General features: G+C 51.8%; 3 protein-coding genes across 9 annotated transcripts; 2 read left to right on the top strand and 1 right to left on the bottom strand.

Moving 5' to 3' along the window:
* Positions 1-70: 70 nt before the first annotated feature.
* Positions 71-5,508, top strand: STING1 (stimulator of interferon response cGAMP interactor 1). Of its 3 annotated transcripts, XM_060006894.1 has the most exons (9): positions 71-101; positions 366-456; positions 831-992; positions 1,461-1,687; positions 1,818-2,001; positions 2,249-2,357; positions 3,238-3,476; positions 4,211-4,397; positions 4,998-5,508. In XM_060006894.1, the coding sequence occupies exons 4-9, from the start codon at positions 1,461-1,463 to the stop codon at positions 5,186-5,188; spliced, it is 1,137 nt and encodes a 378-aa protein (XP_059862877.1). In that variant the 5' UTR covers positions 71-101; positions 366-456; positions 831-992; the 3' UTR covers positions 5,189-5,508. The 3 variants fall into 3 exon arrangements, with proteins under 3 accessions (XP_059862877.1, XP_059862879.1, XP_059862880.1); XM_060006896.1 differs by lacking the exons at positions 71-101; positions 366-456; positions 831-992 and having other exon boundaries at positions 1,250-1,687; XM_060006897.1 differs by lacking the exons at positions 71-101; positions 366-456; positions 831-992; positions 1,818-2,001 and having other exon boundaries at positions 1,250-1,687.
* A 2,813-nt stretch (positions 5,509-8,321) lies between these two features.
* Positions 8,322-10,174, bottom strand: SMIM33 (small integral membrane protein 33). The gene is made up of 2 exons (XM_060006898.1): positions 10,166-10,174; positions 8,322-8,756 (listed from the first exon to the last, which is right to left on the bottom strand). The coding sequence occupies exons 1-2, from the start codon at positions 10,172-10,174 to the stop codon at positions 8,367-8,369; spliced, it is 399 nt and encodes a 132-aa protein (XP_059862881.1). The 3' UTR covers positions 8,322-8,366.
* Positions 10,175-11,825: 1,651 nt separating this feature from the next.
* ECSCR (endothelial cell surface expressed chemotaxis and apoptosis regulator) lies at positions 11,826-19,627 on the top strand. 5 transcript variants are annotated; one of them, XM_060006899.1, is made up of 10 exons: positions 11,826-11,957; positions 15,155-15,190; positions 15,439-15,489; positions 15,639-15,698; positions 16,680-16,727; positions 17,355-17,468; positions 17,854-17,952; positions 18,162-18,198; positions 19,013-19,109; positions 19,280-19,627. In XM_060006899.1, exons 1-10 carry the CDS (start codon positions 11,897-11,899, stop codon positions 19,286-19,288), a joined length of 612 nt encoding a protein of 203 aa, XP_059862882.1. In that variant the 5' UTR covers positions 11,826-11,896; the 3' UTR covers positions 19,289-19,627. The 5 variants fall into 5 exon arrangements, with proteins under 5 accessions (XP_059862882.1, XP_059862884.1, XP_059862886.1 ...); XM_060006901.1 differs by lacking the exon at positions 16,680-16,727; XM_060006900.1 differs by lacking the exon at positions 15,155-15,190 and having other exon boundaries at positions 11,853-11,957.
* Positions 19,628-23,246: the final 3,619 nt, after the last annotated feature.

Genomic DNA, 23,246 nt, shown 5'->3' on the forward strand with positions numbered 1-23,246 from the left:
TTTGGAGCCACCTACCTGGTTCACGTCCCCACTCCCTCCTTTACTAGCCAGGGGACTGGGGCAAGTTAATTCACCTCATTGAGCCTCAGATTGTCCATGAGGTTAGTATTATACCTTCCTGACAGGGTGGCTGAGGGGATTAAGTGAAACAATTTATGTAACGCTTGGCATAATGTCTGGAGCACGGTGAGCACTTTATTATTATTACTATTATTATCATTCACGCGACTGCCTTTTTGGCTGGAAGCACCAGTTTCTCTCTGAGAAGTCACAGGCGTTGCCACTTCCTGTGGAGAGCCAAAACCCCACTCTTCTGCAGGGCTTCTGCTCCCACTAAGCTTTTTACTAGAAGGCTGTCGTTACAGGAAATAACTCTTCATTTTCCCCGCCTCTGGCCTGATATCACAGTCTTCAGAAAAAGAGGATCTGCTCTGGAAATCAGAATAAAACAAGCAGGTAGGGCAGCATGGTGTAGTGTGTGTGCTTGGCTGGGTGTGTGAAGTGCCCTGTGGGTGTTGGTAGAGTGGGCTTGATTGTGGGTGCTTGAGGGGCAGCCCGTTCAGGGCTGTGACTGCAGGGAGTTTGAGGGAGTTTCTGAACACCCTTGGTCTGGGGGATGGGCAGTGGAATGCGGGATTTCTCAAGCTTTCTCCCTCACCCCAATACTGGGACGTGGCTCACCAGGGTCTTGGTGGGAAGGCTCTTCCTCCCTCCTTGGGTGGCAGGAAATAACCTCCCCAGCGCAGCCCAGTGCAGCTGTGGTTTGGTGAGATGCCAGGGCTGGAGTGCTGTGGAGGAAGTTTCCATTGTTTTTAACGTTTCATTTTCAGGCTGCACCCTGAGAGGCCGTCCTCAGTTGCTGGGAGCCCTTGTGCCGGGCCTTCTCTCCTTGTTGCCTTCCAGAAACAAGCTGCCGTCTGGGAGGCAGAAGGTAAGATCAGGAGAAGACCGGCCTGAGTTCCAAGGCTGAGGCCCCTGCAGAAGCTGCACAGGTGGGTGGCAACCTTCTGGCTGCCCTGCCCCTACCCTCTGAACTGTAGTTTTCAGCTTTGCTGACTAAGGTCCTTCTTGGGGTAGATTGTGGGGAGAGGGAAGCCCCGGTCCCCAAGGGTCCCCAGGTGGGTGGTACCTCACGGGACACTTTCAGGTCTAGGTCTGGGGTAGTTGCTGTCTTCTTTCTTTGCTACACCTGTGGTCTCACTGGGCTTGGGTGGGGTGTGTATGTGGAGCGCATGCATTTCTTTCTCCACTTGCTCTGTTTTCAACAAATCTCTCTTGGATCGGAGCTCTGGGATGCTGTATGCCCAGCCTGTCCCCTCAAGGCGCCTCCAAGAGCAATCTCTGGGTATGGCTGGGCACCAGGGAAACATAGAGCTGGGGCAAGTGCCCAGCCAGAGCCTCAGTCCCAGAACAATAGGAGAGTGAGGGGAACACAACCATGGATTTCTTGATATCCACAGATGCCCCACTCCAGTCTGCATCCATCCATCCCACGGCCCAGGGGTCACAGGGCCCAGAAAGCAGCCTTGGTCCTGCTAGGTGCCTGCCTGGTGGCCCTCTGGGGGCTGGGGGAGCTGCCAGACTACACTCTCCAGTGGCTGGTGCTCTACCTGGCCTCCCAGCAGATGGGGCTGCTGATCAAGGGGGTCTGCAATCTGGTCGAGGAGCTGAGCCACGTCCATTCCAGGTGACTCCCTGCAGTACCCATGGCGATTAGGCACCCAACATGTCTCAGTCCCTTGACCCCCAGCCCTGCCCCTCCTTGAATCTCTCTGGCTGAGCTGGGCTGGGGTCTGGAGTTTGGCTGTCACTTGCAGGTACCAAGGCAGCTACTGGAAGGCTGTGCGGGCCTGCCTGGGCTGCCCCATGCGCCGTGGGGCCCTGCTGCTGCTGTCCTGCTATTTCTACTTCTCCCTCCCAAACGTGGCTGGCCTGCCCTTCACTTGTATGCTTGCTCTCCTGGGCCTCTCACAGGCACTTAACATCCTCCTGGGCCTCCAGGTACGATACAAAGAGGTGAAGGGTCTGTTCAAGAGGAGGCGTGGCACATGTGACCTGCTCTGAGCTTAGTACTGGGAGTGGGACTAGTTTAGAGGCTGGTCCTTGGATGGAGCCTGTAATGGTCTGGGTTCAGCAGTGGCAGAGAATAGAGCCAAATGACAGCAGGTTGGGTAATCTTGGGGGGAGGAGGAGGAGGGTTCATGTTGTTCTTCATGGAGGCCCCCCAGCCCCACCCTGCTGTCCACAGGGCCTGGCCCAAGCAGAGATCTCTGCAATCTGTGAAAAAAGGAACTTCAATGTGGCTCATGGGCTGGCCTGGTCATATTATATTGGGTACCTGCGGCTGATCCTGCCAGGTGAGCCATCCTCTCTGCCCCCATTTCCAGATCTACAGGACAGACAGTAAGACACACAACCTTGTGTTTCCAGAACTCACTATATTTTCAAAGCATTTTCATGTCTAACAAACCATTTGATTCCCAAAACAATCTTGTAAGCGTGAAGCTGTTATTATTATGCCTGGTTGACAGGAAGAAATTTGGAGCTTAGGTCCATTAAGTGACTTGTCCCAAGTCACCCATGAATTCTTTCAATAAATATTTGCTGCATGCTGTATGCCCTTCACGCGCACTTTCTCTTTTAATTCACACCCTGTGAGGAAGGGATAATCATCACCCCTGTTTTCACAGCTATTCTGAGAGATACAGTGACCTGTCCAAAGTGACACAGCTAAGTTAGAGGAGGAGACAGGATTTGAACCCAGGCCTGTCCAGAGCCTGGACCCTTGACTACCCCACTGGGAGCCCACGGGTCGTGTCTCATTCCTCTGACTTGCTGGTCAAGGCCATGGTTCTTCCCTGTCTCATGGCTGCCTTCCCTTGACACCAGGGCTTCCTCTAGAGGCCTGGCTCAGTGCACGTGGGCCTGCTGGCATGTCACCTCCCAGGACTCTTCCTGCCTCTCAGAGCCCTGAAAGCTGTGGTGGGAAGGAGTGGGGCTGACAGAAATCTGGACAAAGGTCAAGTGAGGGAGAGAAAGGGGTGGTGGGAGTAGGTGGAGGGGCGGGGAGGATGCTCACATGCTCTTCCCGTCCTGGCCTCCCAGGCAATGTGAGTGGACTGGCCCCTCGGTTCTCTTGCACCCACACATTGAGGGGAACAATGATGTGGGTCTCTGTCCTGAGTTGGGTGGGAGACACAGTTGGTAGAAATGACTTCTTGGGCCTCTCCACCCCAGGGCTCCAGGCCCGGATCCAAATTTACAATCAGTTCCACAACAATGTGCTACGGGGCGCAGGAAGCCAACGGCTGCACATCCTCTTCCCGCTGGACTGTGGGGTGCCTGACGACCTGAGCATGGCTGACCCTAACATTCGATTCCTACACAAGCTGCCCCAGCAAAGTGCTGACCGTGCTGGCATCAAGGGCCGGGTTTACACCAACAGCATCTATGAGATTCTGGAGAATGGGCAGCCGGTGAGTGTGCAGGGAAGTGGGAATGCTGGGGAGGGGTCAGGCCTAGAGACCCAGAACTCTGGGCCCTGGCCAAGCCCTGATAAAAATTCACTGCCCTTCTCTGAGCCTCAGTTTCTCCAATTGGTGCCAGGGCTGGGACCAATTGAGCTCTGAATGACGAAACTGACAAGTAACATTAATTGGGCACTTACTGCATGCCAGATGCTATTCCAGGTGCTTCATCTGACTACCTCACTGCATCCTCACCACCACCCTGTGGGGTAGGGACTGTTATAGCCCCTACTTTACAGAAGAGGAAACCGAGACTCAGAGAACCAGGGAGAAAGTGGACAATTTCTCCTTGAGTATACCATGCTCTTGACCATAAATCTGCCCTAGATGAAGGCCGTGAGAATGTGTGAAGGATTTCACGTGGGCTATGGGGAACCCAGCCAAGGCTGAACCCCAGAGCCCCATCCCCAGACTTGACTGCCAGCTGGAGCAGTTGACAGCCTAGCTCAGTGGGCCTTGCCCTGAGAATCTTAGGAGGAGGATCTGGGAAGGGTAAATTTAACGCAGCCCTGGCCCTGATTTAGGAGTGGGGTGTCAGAGGCAAAGGCCGACCAGACAGTATAGACCCCATCAGGTGGCCACCTCCCCTGACTCCATCCCTACAGATTGAGCAGTGGCACTGGGGTCCAGCGTCTGTCTGCCTGGCCCCTGGTTGAGTCTGGTCTTCCTTTTACCTCCTCCAGGCAGGCATCTGTATCCTGGAATATGCCACCCCCTTGCAGACCCTGTTTGCCATGTCACAGGATGGCCGAGCTGGCTTTAGCCGGGAGGACCGGCTTGAACAGGCCAAACTCTTCTGCCGGACACTTGAAGACATTCTGGCAGCTGTCCCTGAGTCTCAGGACAACTGCCACCTCATTGTCTACCAGGGTGAGGGGTTGATAGGCTTAAGGGCAGGAAAAGCTGGGGTCCCCAGGGTCTCCCAGGGGGTCAGCAGGAGATATGGCAGCACCATGCCCGGGTCTTCCCGAGTGGTCAGGGCATTCAAGCCCTGCCCCTTCTTCCCCTGGAAGGAAGAGGAGAGGTCCCATCTCCCCACCGTGGGATACCTGATTGCTTTCTGAGGTCTTTGGCTGTGGGTCCCGGGTGGAGTGTGAAGAGATGGGCTCTAGGGGCCTCTCACTTCATCTAGGGATGCTAGAAGAAGCAGATAGCCCCAGGCCAGGAGCCAAGAGACCAGGGCTGCAGCCTCAGCCATGCCACTCCCTTGCTCTGTGACCTTAGGCAGGTATCTGCCCCTCTCTGAGTATCATCTCTAAAAGAAAGAGGGTGGAATTCTCTTGTCTCTAAAACCACTGCTAGCTCTAGGATTTCATGAAACTCTAGCCCCAGTGGCTAGGAGTGGGGAGGAGGTGCAGGGAGGTGGGGGAGAGGGAGGGCTGGAGGATTCACCCAGCAAGTCCTCTGGGTGTGCTAGAGTGGGATTGTGTGAGGCCCTCACCCCACTCCCCACCCCTACCCTCGTTCCAGAACCGGCAGAGGGAAGCAGCTTCTCCTTGTCACAGGAGATTCTCCAGCACCTTCGGCAGGAGGAAAGGGAGGTTACCATGGGCAGCATGGGGACCTCGGTGATGCCCGTTTCCTCCACACTGTCCCAAGAGCCTGAGCTCCTCATCAGTGGCATGGAACAGCCTCTCCCGCTCCGCTCGGATATCTTCTGAGGCCCAGGGTCACCTTCCCTGAGCCCCTGGCCATCCCCAAGACTCTGGATTGGAGGATTTCTTTCTTCAGCAGCTAGAGGCCTAGCAGAGCCATTTCCTCCCATAGAGGGCCTCTCAGAGAAGGTCCCTGAGTTTGACATCTCAAGATGAATCCCATGACCTTGGGCAAGTTGTTTCACCTCTCTGAGCCTCAGTGTCCTCATCTATGAAATGGGATTATAATCATTGCCCTACCTACCTCACAGGGTAGTTTTTGTGAGGACTATGGCTGTATGGGTTTTTTGTAAACTCTAAATGCCAGGTAAACTTAAAGGATCTTCCAGGTGTCTTCCATTGGACCCTCAGACCTACTCTCTACCTTTCCTCTGTCCTGGGATGGCTTCAATAGGCTCCCTTGCCCTCTGGCTTCTGGTCACATTCAGTCAATGGGAAGCCCCAGTGGGAGAAGGAGGGGAAGGGAAGGGTGAGCGTGGGTTATCTATTCCCCCAGGTCCCTCCCTGCAGTATCAAGGTCACTGTGGGCTCTCTCTAGACCTAAAGGACCCTTTCAGTAACCCTGTCTATCTCCAGGTCTCATTAACTTCCTCCTCCTCATGCCCCTTCAGTCCTGGCAGTGGTATTGGAGCCTCACTGATGCTCAGTCTGGAGCGCTCACTCTCACTTGTAATTTCCTTACACCTGCCCTTTCTAAATAGTCCCCTTTTTATTTTTATTTTTAAAAATTTTTTGGCCACACTATGCAGCATTTGGGATCTTAGTTCCCTGACCAGGGATTGAACCCACATCCCCTGCAGTGGAAGCTTGGAGTCTTAACCACTGAACCACCGGGGAAGTCCCTAAGTAGTCCCTTTTTTAAACACTCCTCAGATTATTTGAGTATGCCATCTTTTTCTGGCCAGACTGACTGATACAGGTGGTTGGCCATTATTATCTGCAATGTCCAAATCTGGTTGCACAGACACATTTCCTTACACGCCTCCTCATCCTAGTACAGGGCCATAGGGTGGTAGCTATCATTTCAGTGTAGACAGAGCCCACCAGCTGGGCTGAGGGTATAGAGCTGGGCAGCACCCCCGCTCCACCTGCCCTTTCAGTGCCCTTGTCTCCAGTGGGAGGCTTGGGGGACAGGGAGGGGCCTGAGGCAGCACACAGATGCCATGACGGTTACACACATGTGTCCTGGGCAAGGGGCTGCTCAAAGAAGCAGGAGCTAAATGTTTCCAGATGAGAGTCCCCTGGATAACGGGGGGAAGAGGGTTTGTGTGAGGTGATAGGATATACGCTGGGGACCTTGGACAACACAGCTGGCCACCTGCCATACTTTGTGCCATCACTGTTAGACCTGAGCCATTTCAACGACACCGTGGAGGCAAAATTGCCCCCATCTGGGAGGCCAGACGCCCATTTCTGCCACTTCCATCCATTCCACCCAAGACTTATTCCCTCCCTCCCACCTTTGTTTTTATCGCAAATGCTTTGTTTTTGTCGCAAATTTCTGAGTACAGTATTACTGTGGAAAAAAACTTCACACACAGACACATATTGGCCAGAAGCAACACACTGCTCCCAAGGATGACAGAGAGTAAAGAGAGAGCCAAGGGAGTGAAGGGGGAAAGTCTCCTCTCCTCCCCCACTGTGCCAGCCATTCTGCCCCTGAAGATCCCCCAGCTTCACATCAGTCATTCCAACACTTAAAAACCAGCCCAGAATTAAGGGTATCCCCAACATAACCTTTCCCTACCCATCCGGCCCCCAACATGGTGCTCAGACTATGGAGACTGATGGCCCCAGGTTCAAATCCTGATTCCACCACTTAGTACTTGTGTCCTCTTGGGTGACTTGATATCCCCAGCTGTAAATGGAGATAACAGTGGCTCCTCCTCCCAGGGCTTTTATGAGGAGTAAACAGTATAATATCCGTAGGTCCATGGATGAGTCTGGAGCCCAGCACATAGTGGGCCCACAAGAAGGAGCAACTATTAACATTAGAGCTGCCTCTTACCAGTCTCAGTGGAGGCAAGCCAGTTCTCTGCACACATTACAATCCCCGTCTCTGTTCCTCTTCATCTTCTGTTATTTCTCAGAGTCCTTGACTGTGCTGGGGTCTCACCGAGGACAGTCCCCAGGGTTGACTTGTTGCCCTGAGGTGTTCCCCAGAGTAAAGCACCCAGAAGTTCCTCCATAAATGTCTGTCTGCATGTTCTTGACTGCACATAAGTGAGGCTCAAAGGTGTCAGGGGAAGGGGTACCTTTCCAGAGAGCCACTGGGAGGCTCTGTTCTGCCTTCTTGGCCTCCTGCATCTTCCCAGCCTCCATGTCCCGCCCCCTGCAGGGATTCCCACCCCTTCCTCTCCCCAGACAAACTCCATGGAGCTCCTTTTCCTTTCCTGTTTTCCCACCAGCTGGAAGATTCTGGATCTGGGAAATGTCCTGGGGTAAATGCTAGGGTAGTTCTAACAGGCCAATGTGCACAGAAAGTGGGAGGTATTGAGAACCCCCACACACACCAGTTTCCTCTATCCCATCCTGGGAAGGCAAGATAGAGTCTTGCTCCAAGATAATGGGGGCAATTCAAAGACAATTTGGGGAGCTATGATTGGTGCTTGGGGCTTTTAAGGGCCTTGGAAGTTGTTGGCAAGACCTGGTCCCTGACAGCCAAAGGTAAAGGGTAACAGATTTTCCTTCCTTTCCTAAGTCTCAGAGAAGGCAGACCCCTGAGTTCTTTGCCTTGGCTCTCTGTGGCTGGCCCTCACAGGCTGTGGGGACGGGTCCTCTATCAGGAGCCTCTGACATCCCTGCACAGGGGTCGGGTGGGTGGTGGAATCTTCCAAGCTAGACTCACTTTGACACCAAAAGGGGAGGAGATGAGGAGTTGAGGAGGGAGTAGGAACTCAGAGAGGGAGGTTCAGTGGTCTGGTGGTCCCTGAAGAGGAGGGGGTAAGTTTGTAAGGACAAATTGGGCCCTGGGAATGCTCACAGCAGCATTCAAGCTTCTTTTATTTCTTTGGTCCACGACAGGGCTTTCTGTATAAATACTCTGCTGAGAGGGCAGCTCCAGCTAAGTCCATGTGTGCCCTTACGAAGCGCTGATGCCCAGGCCTCAATTTGCTTTTGCCCTAATTCTCTGTCCGGTTTCTTGTTCTGAGCCAGGTCAGGCCAACTTTCCAAAGTCTCCCTCCTACAGAAATGTGACTTCATCAATGCTGAACCTGGGCCCATCTGGCACAGGGCAGGAGTCAGAGCCAGGAGGTTCCTGCTGGGCATCTTCGTGACTGTCCTGACGGCCCAGCACTCGCCAGTGGGTGAGAGAGATGCCACCCTCTGGCTTTGGGGATGGTGGCTCTGTGGCGAGAGTGGCATGGCCCTTGTGTAGCCTTGGCCCACAGTGGACTGCCACCACGATACAGACTGCCAGCAAGACAAAGGCAGTGACAATGACAGTTAGCGGGGGCAGCCCGACCCCTTGAGGTGGTTCCCAGGCCCCGCCCAGCACCTCCGGAAGCTGCCTCTGGGGCACCTGCCCCGCTGAGCCGTTCACAGCTGCAGAAAGCCAGGGATGGTGGCCAGCCTGGGAGGGAAGCAGCAGACGGAGAGGGTGACATGGGCACGTACACACAGAAAAAGACCAAAATAGAAAGAGATAGACACCCAAAGGGAACTGAGAGAGAGAGAGAGAGAGAGAGACAAAGAAAGACAGAGAGACAGTAAAGACAGAGAGAGAAGAGACACAGAATCACAGAGATAAACACCCATAACAATAGAGAGAATGAAAGAAAAAGACAGAGGGGGGATACAGAGAGAATGAGAAAGATACAAAGAGAGAGACAGAAAGAAAAAGAGAGAGATGAAGAGACGGAAGTGAAGATAGATGCAGAGAGACAGAGGGGGAAAAAAAAACAGAGATAAGGCAACAAGGTCATTCGGAAAGGGACAAAGAGAGGGGCTTTATTACAGGCTGGCATATAAAGTTTGCCTCCCCACCCCCCCAAATCCCCTGCCAAGTCCCCTCCCACTGCTCTCTCTTCCCAGGTCCTCAGGAAAACTCCTAAATAGATCTTATGTCCTGGGTCAGGAATCTTAGCACACTATGGGCTGCTGTCCCATGTCCTGGCCAGGGGGCAGTGAACAGCTATTCCTTAAAGTCCCAGGAAAAAGGAGTCATTTTGTCCAGCATCTTACGTTCCCACTACTCTCCACATACACAGTAGGGAGAGGGGTGTACCCCGGGGAGAGGGAGAGAGGAAGAGGAGGCATGAACCCCAGAGGCTTGGAGTGAGGCAAGAGCTATACCCCAAAACACCCTGCTCAGAATCAGGTTCAGGGGCCTGGAGGGGAGGGAATGCCCAGTGTGGATTCCTGGCTTTGTCCAAGATGGACTGAGGAGACCCCACGCCAACCTCTGTTCTCTTTCAGGGTCTTCTACCAAAAGCTGGGGGTCACTATCCCTACCTCTGTCTGTCTCTATCCTGCTAAGTATTGAGAGGGGGTTGGGGGGATTACCATCAAGGTAGCAAACCTCCATATTGTAAGCCCCAGAGCTGACGAAGTTATCACAGGCTCAAGAAACTATCTCCTTAGTCTTCTCTTCCCCAGCTGGACCTTGAGGAGCAGACCCTTGAGGTGGATCTCCTCCCCTAACCCTGAACCCTCAGCCTGGCCATCCCCATGGGTAGGCACCTGGGGTCCAGGAAGGGCTGGCCAGAACAAACCCACTCCCTTTAGTTCCTGAGTCACACTGTCCACCCCATCCCTCCCCAGTACCTGTCCCTCGGCATCTGGAAAGCTCAATACCTACGTCCCCACCCTGCTTGAAAGTCAGAGCTCTCTGGGGCCCAGGCCACAGAGCTCCCAGGCCAGGCGGTGGGGAAGCAGCTCCGGATGTACAGGGGAAAAAGGGAAGCACAGGCTGGTGAAAGGCTTGGGGCCCCTGGGGAGAGTCTCACCAGCGTGGCGGGAGGGGGTGAGCTGAGAATCTACCTGATGCATTGTCCGGCTGCGCAAGGCTCCCTCGGGACTGGCGGCCAGCCGGGCAAAGGAGAGCCTGTCTCCCCAGCTCGGTCCCTACCCGGAGCTGCCACGTCTATGGGGCTTACGGGGCACACACCCTCTGCACGCGCAGCCTCAACGCTCTCTCCTGCGCTTTTACTTCCTCGAACATCTGGGCTACCCTGAGCCCAGCCCTCAACTCTGACAGTGCTTTGATCTTACTCCTTGGCACCTCCTTTCATGTCCCCTGCCAGCTTCAGAAGCCTAGGTCTGCCTGCCTGTACCTCCTCCACGAGATCCCAGGCACTTAGCCAGAGCCTTAATCCCACCCCGCCCCCCACCAGGACTTGCCTGCTCTCTATCCCAACTGATTCCTTGAAGTCATTATCTTTGATGTTTTTTAAAAACGCGATTTCTCAAACACACTGGAAAGTGCAGACTATAATATACTAAATCTCTCTGGCCCAACCACTAGTTCTGTTCATCTCAATAGTCTGTCACGTTGATTTCAATACATTTTAAGGACTAAAACATTACAAATAAAATAGAAACCCCGCTCCCTGACCTCTCCCCTCCTTCTCACTGTAGGGATAAACATCTTGTTGAATTTGACATTTATCATTCCCATGTAAGGCATTCTTTTCTCTTTGGGTTCTTTGACTTTCACAAATATAAATTCTGGTATGTCTCTTTGCACTTGTCTATAACTTCATTTGTGAATGTGTGTGCTTTAATGCATCCAAGACACAAAAAGTGCCCACCAGTCTCTCCTCTCCCCGGAGACAGTTTATAAAGATAATTTTGGGTTCCCAACTAACTCCATGGGACCAGCCATCCCTCAATCTGTCCCTTGCTGTGCATGCACCACCCTCTATTCCAGTCTGGAGACCAGGAGACCCCCCAGGAACTCCCCTCACCCAGTGATTTGATCCCAGGAAGTAAGATGTAGCCTCCTGATTCCTTGTCTCTCAGCCCAGCTGCTACACACCCTAACGTTTAGGGACCCCACTCAGACCTCCAAGCTCGCTTAAGCTGCTGGTCATTGGGCTGCTGACTTGGCCTGCAGAGTGAGTGCAACTGGCTGGCTGGATGCTAAGGACAGGGTGCTGCTGGAGCACAGGGAACACCTGACCCCAACGTGAGGGGAGGGCTGAGGGAGGGATGCTTAGAACGTGGTCCTCTTGTTTTTCTATTCAGAATAACAATAATGTTTGTAAGGTCTCCCTGAAAGATGTAAGGAGTCCCATCTGCATCCGGAGCCCTGAGGAGGGAGAGGCATGTAGAGGATTCAGTCTACAGAGGGTGGGCGGCCGGTGGGCCGAGCTGTAGGGCTCAATGAAACAGAGTTACACTCCAAGAAAACCTCCAGGTGGTGTACGGAGGGACCGATGGATCCCCACGGAGGGGAAGAGAGGGGGCACGGGGCCAGGTTGCCATCGCTGGCTTTTGGGCACAGGTCCTGGAGGAGACCACGGTGGCCCTAGCCCAGGCCACGAGGAGCCCGGGTGCAGGCGCGGCTGTTTCAGCCTTACATCCTCAACTGGGCTGCCGGGCTGAGCAGGGCCCCTGGAGCCAGTCCCAATCTGTTTCCTTCTATTCTTTGACAGGAAGCTCTGGAGAGTCAGCCCCCACCCCCATCCCGCCCCAGCACTCCCTCTCTCTTTTCCACTATGGACAGAGCCTCCGCACAGAGGCTGCCTGCCTGCCGCCGACCCAGCTGACATGGGGAGCGTCGGAGAAACGCAGCTGTGCTGGGCCATCCTGGGCTTCCTCCTGCTCCAAGGTAAGAGGCACCTGCCACTGTCCTTCAGCAGCTCCTCTCCTGCGGCCGGCAGTCCTGGGCGCCTGTCTCTCCTTCAGGACACACACCACACAGGCTCTGCATCCAGGGCTTCGCTCACCCGGAGGGAAATTCCAGAGCCTTTTTGTGAAGGGGACCACTTGGCTTGGGAGCTGGTCATTCCCAGGCAGCGGTAAAATAGAGGTATGGTTAGACTCTTTTGTGGGACATTTTCCAGGGTGAACTGGGGCCCCCGGAGAGGCTGGCCCCCTGAAATGTGGGAGGTGACTGTCTTGGTGTGAGGCTGAGGCTGGAAAGCTCCTTCCAGGGTGTCCTAGCACAAAACTGTCTGTACCTTGGCTTTACAGGTGATCTTTTTTCTTCTTTCATATGAGGAGTAACAACCTGGGATTTCCAAATATTGACTTTATGCTCAAATCACAGCAAGAGGGACTCAGGTTAGATACAAAGAACCATTTGCCAAAGAAGATGTACACATTTCATCTAGGAGGCCAGATGAAATGACCCCCAGAGGAAATGACTTGGGAACAACACCTCTCAGATAGAGCTCTGCTAGCTGTTGTGAAGCAGCTCATAAGGGGTCCTCTAATTAGGGAGCGGTTTCTGGGAAACATGAGAAATCCAGGAGATTCTGACTCACAGGGCAGAAACTTCCCTTCGGTCATCCCTTCCCCACCCCCACCTCACCCTCCACAGGTCCTCTGTGGAGGATTTATGAGCATGTGCTCAAAGCGGCAGAAGGGGGTTCAAGAGTATTTGGATGGGGAGGGAGGATGGCGGTTTCTTGGCGGTGGGTGAGAGGGCCCAAGTTCCCCAATGCTCTGTCTCCTGGAGAGGTCAGACATTTTTCTAAAAGCCCAAGGACTGGGGATAAAACTCTGATTGTCCCATTCCTATTCCCCCACCCCCTCCCGGGAGGATAGAGTCACACATCTGATCTGGGGCTGGGGGACTAGGCTATCGTAGAAACCTCAGAAATGGCAGAGGAGGAGATTAAAAGGTGAGACCCACGAGGGGACATTTTCACAAACCTAGGCTTGTCCCAGCTTCCCTACCTGCCGTCCTGTCCCAGCCAAGCCCCAGGGTTAGGAATGTCCTGAGTGATTCTACCTGAGCTACAATCACCCTTGAGTATCCTAGCCGCTCATCCCAGGATCTCACAGCCCTCGCTGTTTCCTTCTTTTGGTGGACTGGGGAATCTTTTTGAGGATATTCAGGCCCACAAAGAGACGTGACTGTGGAGACACAGATTCAGGGCAGACTTGAAACTTGGAGGATTGGAGAGAAGGGGGCAAAATTTTAAATGTTTAGAATTTCTTGAGCATGAACTGTCAGGCCCTGTGTTAAGTGCTTTATGTGCCTTTTCTTATCCTCACAATGACTTTTGGGCTACTAAAATCACTTGCATTTTAAAGAAGAGAAAACTGAGGCCCAGGTCAGACAGTAAGCGACAGAGTCAGGGCTTGAACTCAAGACCGCCAGACTCCTAAATCTATGAGTTTAACTACTAAACTATGCTGCTGAGGAAAACAGTGTGGTGGTGGTGAAGAGGGGGAAGAGAGAGGCTGGCAGGGAGTGAAGCAGGTAGGGATTAGGGAGGGGAGACAGGAAAGTAAGATATCCCTGTGCCTAGTGGTCAGAGGCAGACCGGCCTATAGAAACAGATGCTCCCCAAGTCCCTCCTCTACTCACAGAGGAATCCACTGTTGACAAACTGTTCCGGTAGGGGGAGGGGAGACAGGAGACAAAGAGAGAGCAGGCCACTGGGACTCAGAGCTTGTGACTTTGGAACTCCTTCTAAGACACTAGTTTTGCTTCTAGATAAACGCAGGAAGGCAGTGAACTGTGCCTTCCCACTAAAAACTAGTTATCACCTTATAGAACAAAGATGGTACCTTAGATATGTTTGATCAATAACTGATAGATTTTTTTTTTTTTTTAAGACATGCCTCAGATTGAAAAATGTTCACCCAGGGTGATTCCCCAGCTGGGAAGAGTTCTCTCTATGCTGGGGCACCTAGAGGTTTTAACTCCCCTCTTGACGGCCCCACCCAAGGAGGGAATGGGGCTATGAGAGATGGTGACCTGGAAAAACACAGCCCTGGCTTTGGGCAAGCTTGGGCTTGGAAGCAATTAATTCCACACTATCCAAGTGATAGCACCATGGAGGAAGGCAGTGGCTGAAGAGAATAAACTAGTGGGCTGCCCCAGGCTGGGCAGGTCCCTGGCCCTCAGCAGCCTCTGTTCACCGGGGCCTGGGCCCCCAGCCCAGCTAGTGGAGGACGGGAACCCAGCTGGGCGGCTCCACTTCCCCACGTTGTTTTCCTTTCACATTGTTCACAGGTTTCAAGAATGATTTCATTGTGGAAAATAAGCAAACACAACCTGACCTTTCAGATCCCATACACACAGGGGACACGTATATGGACAGACAGCACACAGGCCCATCTGCCTGGAGGTCTGCAGGCACACTCATGCACACACACAAAGGAGAACGAGGCCTTGTGACTGGGGCCTCCTGATAATTGCCTCTTCCCTGGGTTTGGCTAACAGTGACCATTTCTGAAGTAGCCTCTATCTGTTAGAGTAAACTGGTGGCTCGTTCTAGAATTTCCTTGCCTCCTGTATGTACCTCAGAACTTGCTTCCTGTGTAGGCCCTTACCTCCAGCTGGAGGGGCACAGAGACAGCCCAGGTACCAACCCCAATCCCTCACCTCATCTTATTCACCACATCTTTCCATCCCCTTCCCTTGGGGCAAGACCAGGATGACAGTATTCACAGAAAAGGGGTGGCTCCATGGTAGTGTAGTGAGAACATTAGCTAGAGAGCTGGAGTTCTGGGTCTTTGTCTAGACGTGGCAGGTCACTGGCCCTCTGTCCTTGGACGTATCACTACTTTGGAATAACCTTCCCCTGCCCTTGTGTCAGGTTGGTATATAACCCATGTGGGACTGAAGAGACAGGAAAGGACTCTAGGACAATGAACCATGAGGTGCTGGTGATGGTGTGATTGAGTCACAGTCTCAGAGGAAGCCAGCGCCGTGAGCTGGAGTCACATCCTCTAGCCTACTGCCAAGGGTGTCTGCCTTCTTGCGTGGGAGGCTGGAAGCCAAAAGGCCTGGGTTCTTCTCCGGGGAGGCTCACCAAGCTAGTCTACGTGTTCTGCTTTCTCTTGCAGGCCACAACTCCCTGCCTGCGACAACTAGCCCTCAGGGTAAGACCAAAGACACAGGGCCTACTCCAGCATTCTGGCCTGGGAGCTGAGGAAAAGTGGAAAAAGCTCCAGGAAAGAGTTCCTGTTTGGCACTAATCTTTCACATGCCTTGAGAGAGGAGAGAGATGACAGGTTGGGGTGTGGGGTGGGGGAGGAAGAAAGACTAGAAAACACCAGCTTAGCAAAGGAGAGAGGCAGATGGAGCAATAGGAGGCAGCGGACCCTCAGTCTCAGATGATCTGTTTCAGGAAACTTCAGCAGTCATAGTCCAACCACAGAGCCAACTTCCCCCCAGACAGGTGAGTGAGTGTGGTTGCCTAGGGGCCAAGCCCTGTCCCTTGCCCAGCCCTTTAGATCTGCTTGGAGCCCAAGGGTTCTCGGGTGGGCTAGGGAGTGTGGTGTCACCAAACCTGCCCCACCTCCAGCTGCCCTCCACTTGTACTTGCAGGAGACGGTCCTTCCGCAGAGCCCAACTACTCCAGCCCTCTGTCCAGCACCAGCATCCCAGGTACTCTGCCACTCAGATTACAGATGCCATCCAGGGAGGGTCCAGCGAGGAGGCAGACACAGTTTCTGCTCTAAAGGACAATACAGATAAGTGGAGGACCAGACAAGCAAATAGGACCTCATATTGACAGTTACAAAGCGGGGTGAGAAGGGCCATGATGAGCGTAAGCCGAAGGTGCTATGGGAACCCGGGCAACATTAGCCACTTCAGACTTGGGGGCCAGACATCCCAGAGTGAGTGATCTCTGAAGCTGAGGCCCAAAAAGGAGTTAATCAGATGAAGACTGTGGGGTGGAGGGTGGTAGGGCATATCCCAGGGAGAGGGAACTGCACAGGTAAAAGCCCAGAGGAACGGAAGGCAGACTTGGGGCTAAAGAGCTTCCCTGCGCACATGCTGGTCGAGGCCCTAAGCAGGCCACGCATGCTTCCTAATCTGAAGCAGCTCCAGAGAAGCCCTCACAGGTCTCCATGGAAGCCAGTAAACCCATGACTCTGAGTTCAAGCACCGCGGCCGGTCACCCCTGTCCTTGCTGGGACTGACTTGGTCCCAGCCACAGAAGCACACGTTAGGACTCCATGAGTACCTGAGACTGGGGGTGAAAAACCCTGGGTCATGTCTGACTGGGTTCCTTCTTCCCGCCTCGGGAAGCCCAGGTCCTGCCCCACAGTGAGGGTTCTCAAGGCCAGGATCCACACCAGTGGTACCCTGCTCTGGGAGAGAAGTAGAGAGGCTTGGGATTGGGGGGAAGTGGAGACAGGAACTGGTCTCAGTGAAGGTTAAAGGAGCCTGGACTCAGGACTGATAAAGACATAGAACGGGTAAGCCGAGGGTAGGAGAACCCAAAATGTTGGAAAGGGAGGCAGAAAAGGCGGGAAAGGGCTACACGCTTCTCAGGGCAGGTTGGCCTTCACCCAGCAGCATGGGAGAAAACTAGGAGGGGGTGGACACCCTCCATCTGGGCCCTCCTGTTTCATGGTGCAGGCACAGGTGTCCCAAGCAGCAGCAAGAGCAGTGACAGTACAAGCAGAGGTACGTCCTGTCTGTGCTCACAGTGAAGAGCACCCTGACCCTTTCTCTCATCCCAGCCCTCGGCTCTGGGGCTTTTCTACACTTCCAGACTTATTTAGGAGTTGGGTGAGGATAAGGAGGTGGAATAGCAATCAGGCCTGCAGTAAATGTGTTGAAGCGGGGCAGAGATGGGCGACCATACCGTTTTTTAAGAGCACCAGAAACTTGTGCCCATTAACTGGCAGCCTGGCTTGTTAGGTCAGTGCCTGGGGACAAACATCTGATGCCCTTCCTTCCTTCCGCCTCAACCTTTGGCAAAACACAGATGGCTCCCCCTTGCCCGGTCTGGCTCCCTATCTCTGCAGCATAAATCCCTTTCCTCTGGACCCCACGGGTGTGGTGGGAAGAGCATAATGAGAGAAGCATCCTGAATTTTCTGAAGTCCTCTGGAACTAGGAACACGAGCAACCAGCAATGCTCTTCACGTGATTCCACATCACCCAGTTCTGAAGGGTGGGAGGAAGTCTTTTTGGTAGGGCATGAGTTCTCTCTGCAGTCCTCTAACTGGGGGAAGTGGGAGGGGACCAGCTTTCTCACATAGACCGCATCAGTCCCTTCGCTGATACCCCCATCCCTACTCCCTTTTAGACACCTCTCACAATGTTACGTCCAAATTACCCACCATGAATTTGAGGACGAGAGAAGACTCGACCGTCCTGCCCAGCCCCACGTCAGAGACAGTGCTCACTGTGGCTGCATTCGGTGAGAGGGAGGAGAAGGTGGGGGGTGGCAGGGGACCTCACGCCTGAGCTGACTTGGACGCTAACACTCAAGTTCAAATCTTGTCCATTTGGTTTAGGAGGGTTTGGCTGACGAGGAAGATGCTGGTGGGAAGGAGCCTCCGCTGGCCCTCCCCTCCGCTCTTCTGGACCCCAATGGGCTCCATGTTCTTAAGGGAGGATGGGGGTAGGGCTGTGGAGCCAGAAATAGCAGGCTGAGAGCTCATTCATTCAACAGAGAAGGGGAATTAACTTTCCTCCCAGAGCCTGTCTACACAGCACTTAGCTGGGAAGGGAATTTGGACTCCTGTTGCCCTCTTCTGTCCTGTCCTCTGCTTCTCCTTCACCCCATCCTCTTCCCTATTCAGGTGTTATCAGCTTCATTGCCATCCTGGTGGTTGTGGTGATTGTCCTGGTCAGTGTGGTCAGTCTAAGGTTTAAGTGTCGGAAGAACAAGGAGTCTGAAGGTACATGCCCTGACCCTCAGGGCCCCCTTTGCCTCTCTTTGATGAGGGACCCAGAGCTAGATTCTGGAACTGACACCCAACCTGGAGTTGAGGGAAGGAATGGCACCACTAGGGGAAATGGGAGGGTCCACTGGGTGGGCTTTGAGGGGCAGCTTTGGCTTCTGAGTTACAGCCTGTGACCTCCAATCTGTGCCTTTGGATTTTTACAGATCCCCAGAAACCTGGGAGTTCGGGGCTCTCTGAAAGGTAAGACTGTCAGAGGTATAAGGGAAGAATCATCTACTGACCTCTTACTCCCCCATTCCAAGAGGGACCAACACTTCCTGCCTTCACACACACACACACACACACAGAATCCTGACAGCCTCACCGAGACCAGGGCTCGGGCAGGTGATGGCCTGGAACGCTTCAGCCCCAAGGCTAAGTCTTTATAACCCCTTCGTGAAAAGTGCAGGAATTCGGATTCTGATATACTCCTTAAACAAGAAGGTACTTATTTAAGGAACCACTTGTTGAACACCTTATATGTGCCAAGCACTATGGTAGAAATTTTTGTAATATCTCAAATTCTTAGAGGAGTTCTTCAAGGCAGATATTACTTCATTTTACACATTTAAAAAATTAAGACTTAGGAGAGGTTATAACTTGGTCAAGATCACACAAGTAGTAGGTAGTTTGCAAAACTAAGATTTTTTTTTTTTTTTTTTGCGGTACGCGGGCCTCTCACCGCTGTGGCCTCTTCCTGCCGCGGAGCACAGGTTCCGGACGCGCAGGCTCAGCGGCCATGGCCCACGGGCCTAGCCGCTCCACGGCATGCGGGATCCTCCCGGACCGGGGCACGAACCCGTGTCCCTTGCATCAGCAGGCGGACTCTCAACCACTGCACCACCAGGGAAGCCCACAAAACTAAGATTTAAACACAAGTCTTTGGGGCTTCAAAGCACACACTCATTTCATTATAGTCCACCAACAAAATAAAGGTTTCACAACCCCCAATTCCTTGACCCCCATTGCCCTATGGCTCCTTCTGTCTATAACCCATGTTCCCTTCCTTCCCCAGCTGCTCCACAGCCAATGGAGAGAAAGACAGCATCACCCTCATCTCCATGAAGAACATCAACATGAATAACAGCAAAGGATGCCCCTCAGCAGAGAAGGTGCATTTTTCCTGGTTCCTTCCTCCTTTCTCCCTCCTCCTCCTCCTTTCAGGCTCCACTTCCTTAACCAGAAAGGAGATACTTTCAAAGATCCAGGCTCTTCTCTCCTCTTCCCTACCCCACCACTCCCGGTTAACTTCATCCATCCTCATTATGTATTTATTTTGCAGGTTCTTTAAAAGCAACCTTGGGTCCCTGTGGATCTGACGATGATGCAGCTTCCCTGTGACTGTAAGAAGGAAGGCGATGGGATGGGTAGAGGCAATAAACTAGATATAAGTTATTTTATTGTTTCACATCTACTCCCAGATCTAAAGGACATTAGCATTCCTCCAGATCTGGGAGCAAGCTGCCAGCATGAGAGACTCTTTCCCACATGGACTGTCACCCTAGAAGCACAGCATGCTCCTCCCACCATCTCAAAGTCACAGGGAGGAGGAGTCTATAGGGCCAGAGCAAGGAAAATGACAGCGAATTGGTCCTTTCTATTTTGCATTAAAATTATTTTCTAGCCTGCAGTATAATTTCTTTTAAGGTCTATGTTCCCATGGGTATTTCTTAACAGAGTGTTTTAGCAGCTCTGGGGCCTCCTTTTGTAGGTAAGGCATGTGTGCAAGTTTCTACCCCCGTGGGGAGCTCTCTGAGAAACCTGGGAGGTGGAGAGAACTTTTTGTCAGGTCTGCCTTGTTTCACCTGGTTTATTAAGTAGTGACGAGGACTAATCACTCCAATAGAAGGGAGAGAAAAGGAGCTGTAAACAGTGATCACTGTCACCAGTAAAGAAGTTTTAAGTATGGAGAGTGAGAACATGGGACACACAACGCATTCTGATTAGAAAACTCCGGTGACAATGGGTTTCCCTGGTGGCGCAGTGGTTGAGAGTCCGCCTGCCAATTCAGGGGACACGGATTCGTGCCCCGGTCCGGGAAGATCCCACATGCCGCAGAGTGGCTAGGCCTGTGAACCGTGGCCACTGGGCCTGCACAGAGCCTGTGCTCCGCAACGGGAGAGGCCACAACAATGAGAGGCCCGCGTACCGCAGCAAAAAAGAAAAGAAAAGAAAAGAAAACTCCGGTGACGAGAGCTGAATAATATAAGGGCAAATGTCCTCTGCCTGCCCCAGGTAGACTTGCCTCATTTTGGTCCTAGCTGTGGGAATAGCACTGGAAAGGTTTGGAGCGAGGATAGATCTGTGACTTCGTAAACCCAAATCCACTCCCTTTGCCCCACACAACTATGATTTTTGTGTCCAAGACACAGAATAATGTCTCACAAACACTGTAAACTTGTTTCAAGAGAATAAGAATGCAGTTACCTTAGTCATCTCTACCATGACACTGGTTTGGAAATGAATCTTGGTTGGGGAGAGTCAATGGAAGAGTCATCTGGATATGTCTGCATGGAGTGCTACAGGCATCTGGTTGATGGCGGTTTAGAACATAGATTACCCATTCTGAAGGAACCATATGCTATTTTTTTCTGGATTTAGACTCTGCAAGGAGAGAGAATGCTTAGAACAGAAAGTTTCACTCTACTTGTCTCAGTGAAACTATTAAAGTGGCCTGAAGAAACCTACTTGATTCTAAAATCGTCTAGGGCAGAGGATTTTATAACCTGCTCATGTCTGTAACTCCTATGTGGTACACTGTGCTCAGCACATCAGAGGTCATGACAACTGGATCTTAAGTGCAGGAAATCTAGTCAAAAGGCTGGGCTCTGCCACAGACTTGTAGCTTGATTTTGGCGAAATCATCCCAATCTCTGAGCCTATTTTCTTACTTTTAAAATGAGGTACCTGGCCTTCACTATCTTTTGGGGTTCTTATATTTTACAGTTCTATAAACTCTAGATGTAAGAAAAAATGAACACAATCTTTTAAGTAGAGATCACTCTGGGTGGGAGCCAGAGACAAGTCTTGGGTGACTCTGGGACTTAGATTCTCTGGACTTAGATTTTCCTGCGCGTTCATGTGTATTAATGTGGAACAACGATCCCAACCTGGCCCTGTCTCTCTCACAGGCTACTTGGTAGGTAAAATGGAATAGTAAACGTGGAGACACTTGGGAAGTAAAAGTACTAGCTGGCAATTGCAGCAGACAACATGGAGTACCACCACCCAGGTTCCACTTCAGGATCAAGACCCTTGATCTTGAATTGCTGGGAGTGTTGGCTGCTGAGGGCTCATAGCTGACTGATGACCAGTTGATGGGGCGGGGAGGTAGGGATGAAGACCTGGACCCCTTGCCTCAATTTCTCCCTCTGCTTAATCCTGCTTCCCTTATCCCTCACAACTGTAGTTCCAGGAGCACTCACCAATAAACCTTCAGCATGCAAATCCCAGAGACTCTATTTCCTGGAGTACCCAACCTATGACAGCAAGACTATAGCATTTTAAAAAATAATTCAGATATATTTTATTTAAGCCACAATGCAAAAAACATATGACTTCCAAGCTAGTTCCAGCACAAAAATCCATCACTGGGACAGAACTCTGCAGGTGACCTAACAATGTCTAGAAGTTCTGGATTCTGTTTGAATTGTTATTGTCATTCTGACTGCGTGGGTACTTAGTTCAGCTGCTTATCATGCTGGACTAATTAGGTCAAGGACATGGACTTCATTCTAAGTAAGTTTACGTCTTCAGTATAAGGCCACAAACTTCCCCCTGACTCTGGACAGTGTCCTGCAAATATGAGCTGTTAGTCCTAAGGTATTTATATATGGGAGAGATGGGGTGAACTTGTATTAATATGAGATTGAAAGGCTTTTACCCTGAAACTGACATTGCAATACCACATTAGCCATGTTGATTTTCCCGTTGCCAAGTAACTACCCTCTGGGAAGGGGTTGAGGATGAATTCACTTAATGCTGAATTCCGCTCTCTAGTAAATTATATTAGACAGGGTTCGGCTGGAGGATCCTACTACTTATGTAAATACAAGACCCCACCTCTGACAGGAAATCCAAGTATATATAGCCTTTCCCTGCAGCTTCCCTGAGACCACATCTCTTCCTTTATGTCTAGACAACAGGATGGTGGCCATTTAGAAGACGGCTTCCTCCCTATTCTAACACAGAACTAAAGGGCCCCAAAGCAGGAACGGGTGGCAGGCGTGGGCTGGTTGCTGTGTGTTCTTCCCTTGCTTCTCCCCTCATCCTATGCTGGGGGGGTGCAACCAACAAGCCAGCTCAGGAGCACAGGCCCAGTTGAATAGAGGGATCATTTACTCAGTATCTTTCTTCCAGGGCTGGATGGGGCAGCAACTCAATCATATAGGGCACATGGCAAACCTCAGTATCACCAGAAAAAATTCACTACAGTTTAACAAGTTTTTCTAAAAGTGAGAAGAGAAAACTGATAGAAATTCGAGGCTGTCTCTAGGTAAAATGGTTTAGCAGGTAAAGAGTCACTGCAGGGTCCCCAGCCTAGGTCTAGAACACAGTTTCCCAAAGCCAGGCTAGTACTACTCAATTCTATTTGAATCTGCTGGAAAACATTGTGTGCCTCTGCTCAGCAGTTTCCCCTGGGTCTGTGGATGTCCTTACCTCTTTGAATTTCTTTCTGCACCTACCTTCCTCTCTTTGAGAACTGCCAAGTTCTTGTCCTTTATTTCCTTCCCAGGTGCTCTCACTCTTCCTGCTGATTGCTTTCCCCTGGCACCTCTATCTGGAGGCTGTTGAGCCCACAGCTTCCACTTTTACCAAACACAGAGATTGAATTTGACAGTGGGAATTATTTTTGTTGCGTGGTTGGCACGCTTAAGCAAAAACTGGCACAAAAGTGTTCTAAGTGTTGAGGTTTGGAGTTCTAAGTTAGTCCTGGTGATATAGTCATAGAAAAATTTATCCAGAGGTGTTAATTGAGGTGTAAATGAGCTCTAGGATATTTGTGCATGGCAACACCTGAGAAGGTCGCAAGCTAAACCATTGTTTACTGATCTAGGAGTAAATGAGCCATCTAGAAGAGGAGGAAGTGAGGTTTCAGAGGATGATGGGAAAGGTTGTTGAGGTACCAGACATTTTCAAGAGGCCCCAGCTTCCCAAATCTTGTCCAGCATTCTTGAACCTGGACTCTACTCCTAAGTAGCCCCATAATTTGTAGCACCCCTTCTCAATCCAATTTCCCCTACAATGCT

This window comes from Delphinus delphis, chromosome 3 (genome assembly GCF_949987515.2).
Source record: "Delphinus delphis chromosome 3, mDelDel1.2, whole genome shotgun sequence".
NCBI classification, from domain to species: domain Eukaryota; kingdom Metazoa; phylum Chordata; class Mammalia; order Artiodactyla; family Delphinidae; genus Delphinus; species Delphinus delphis.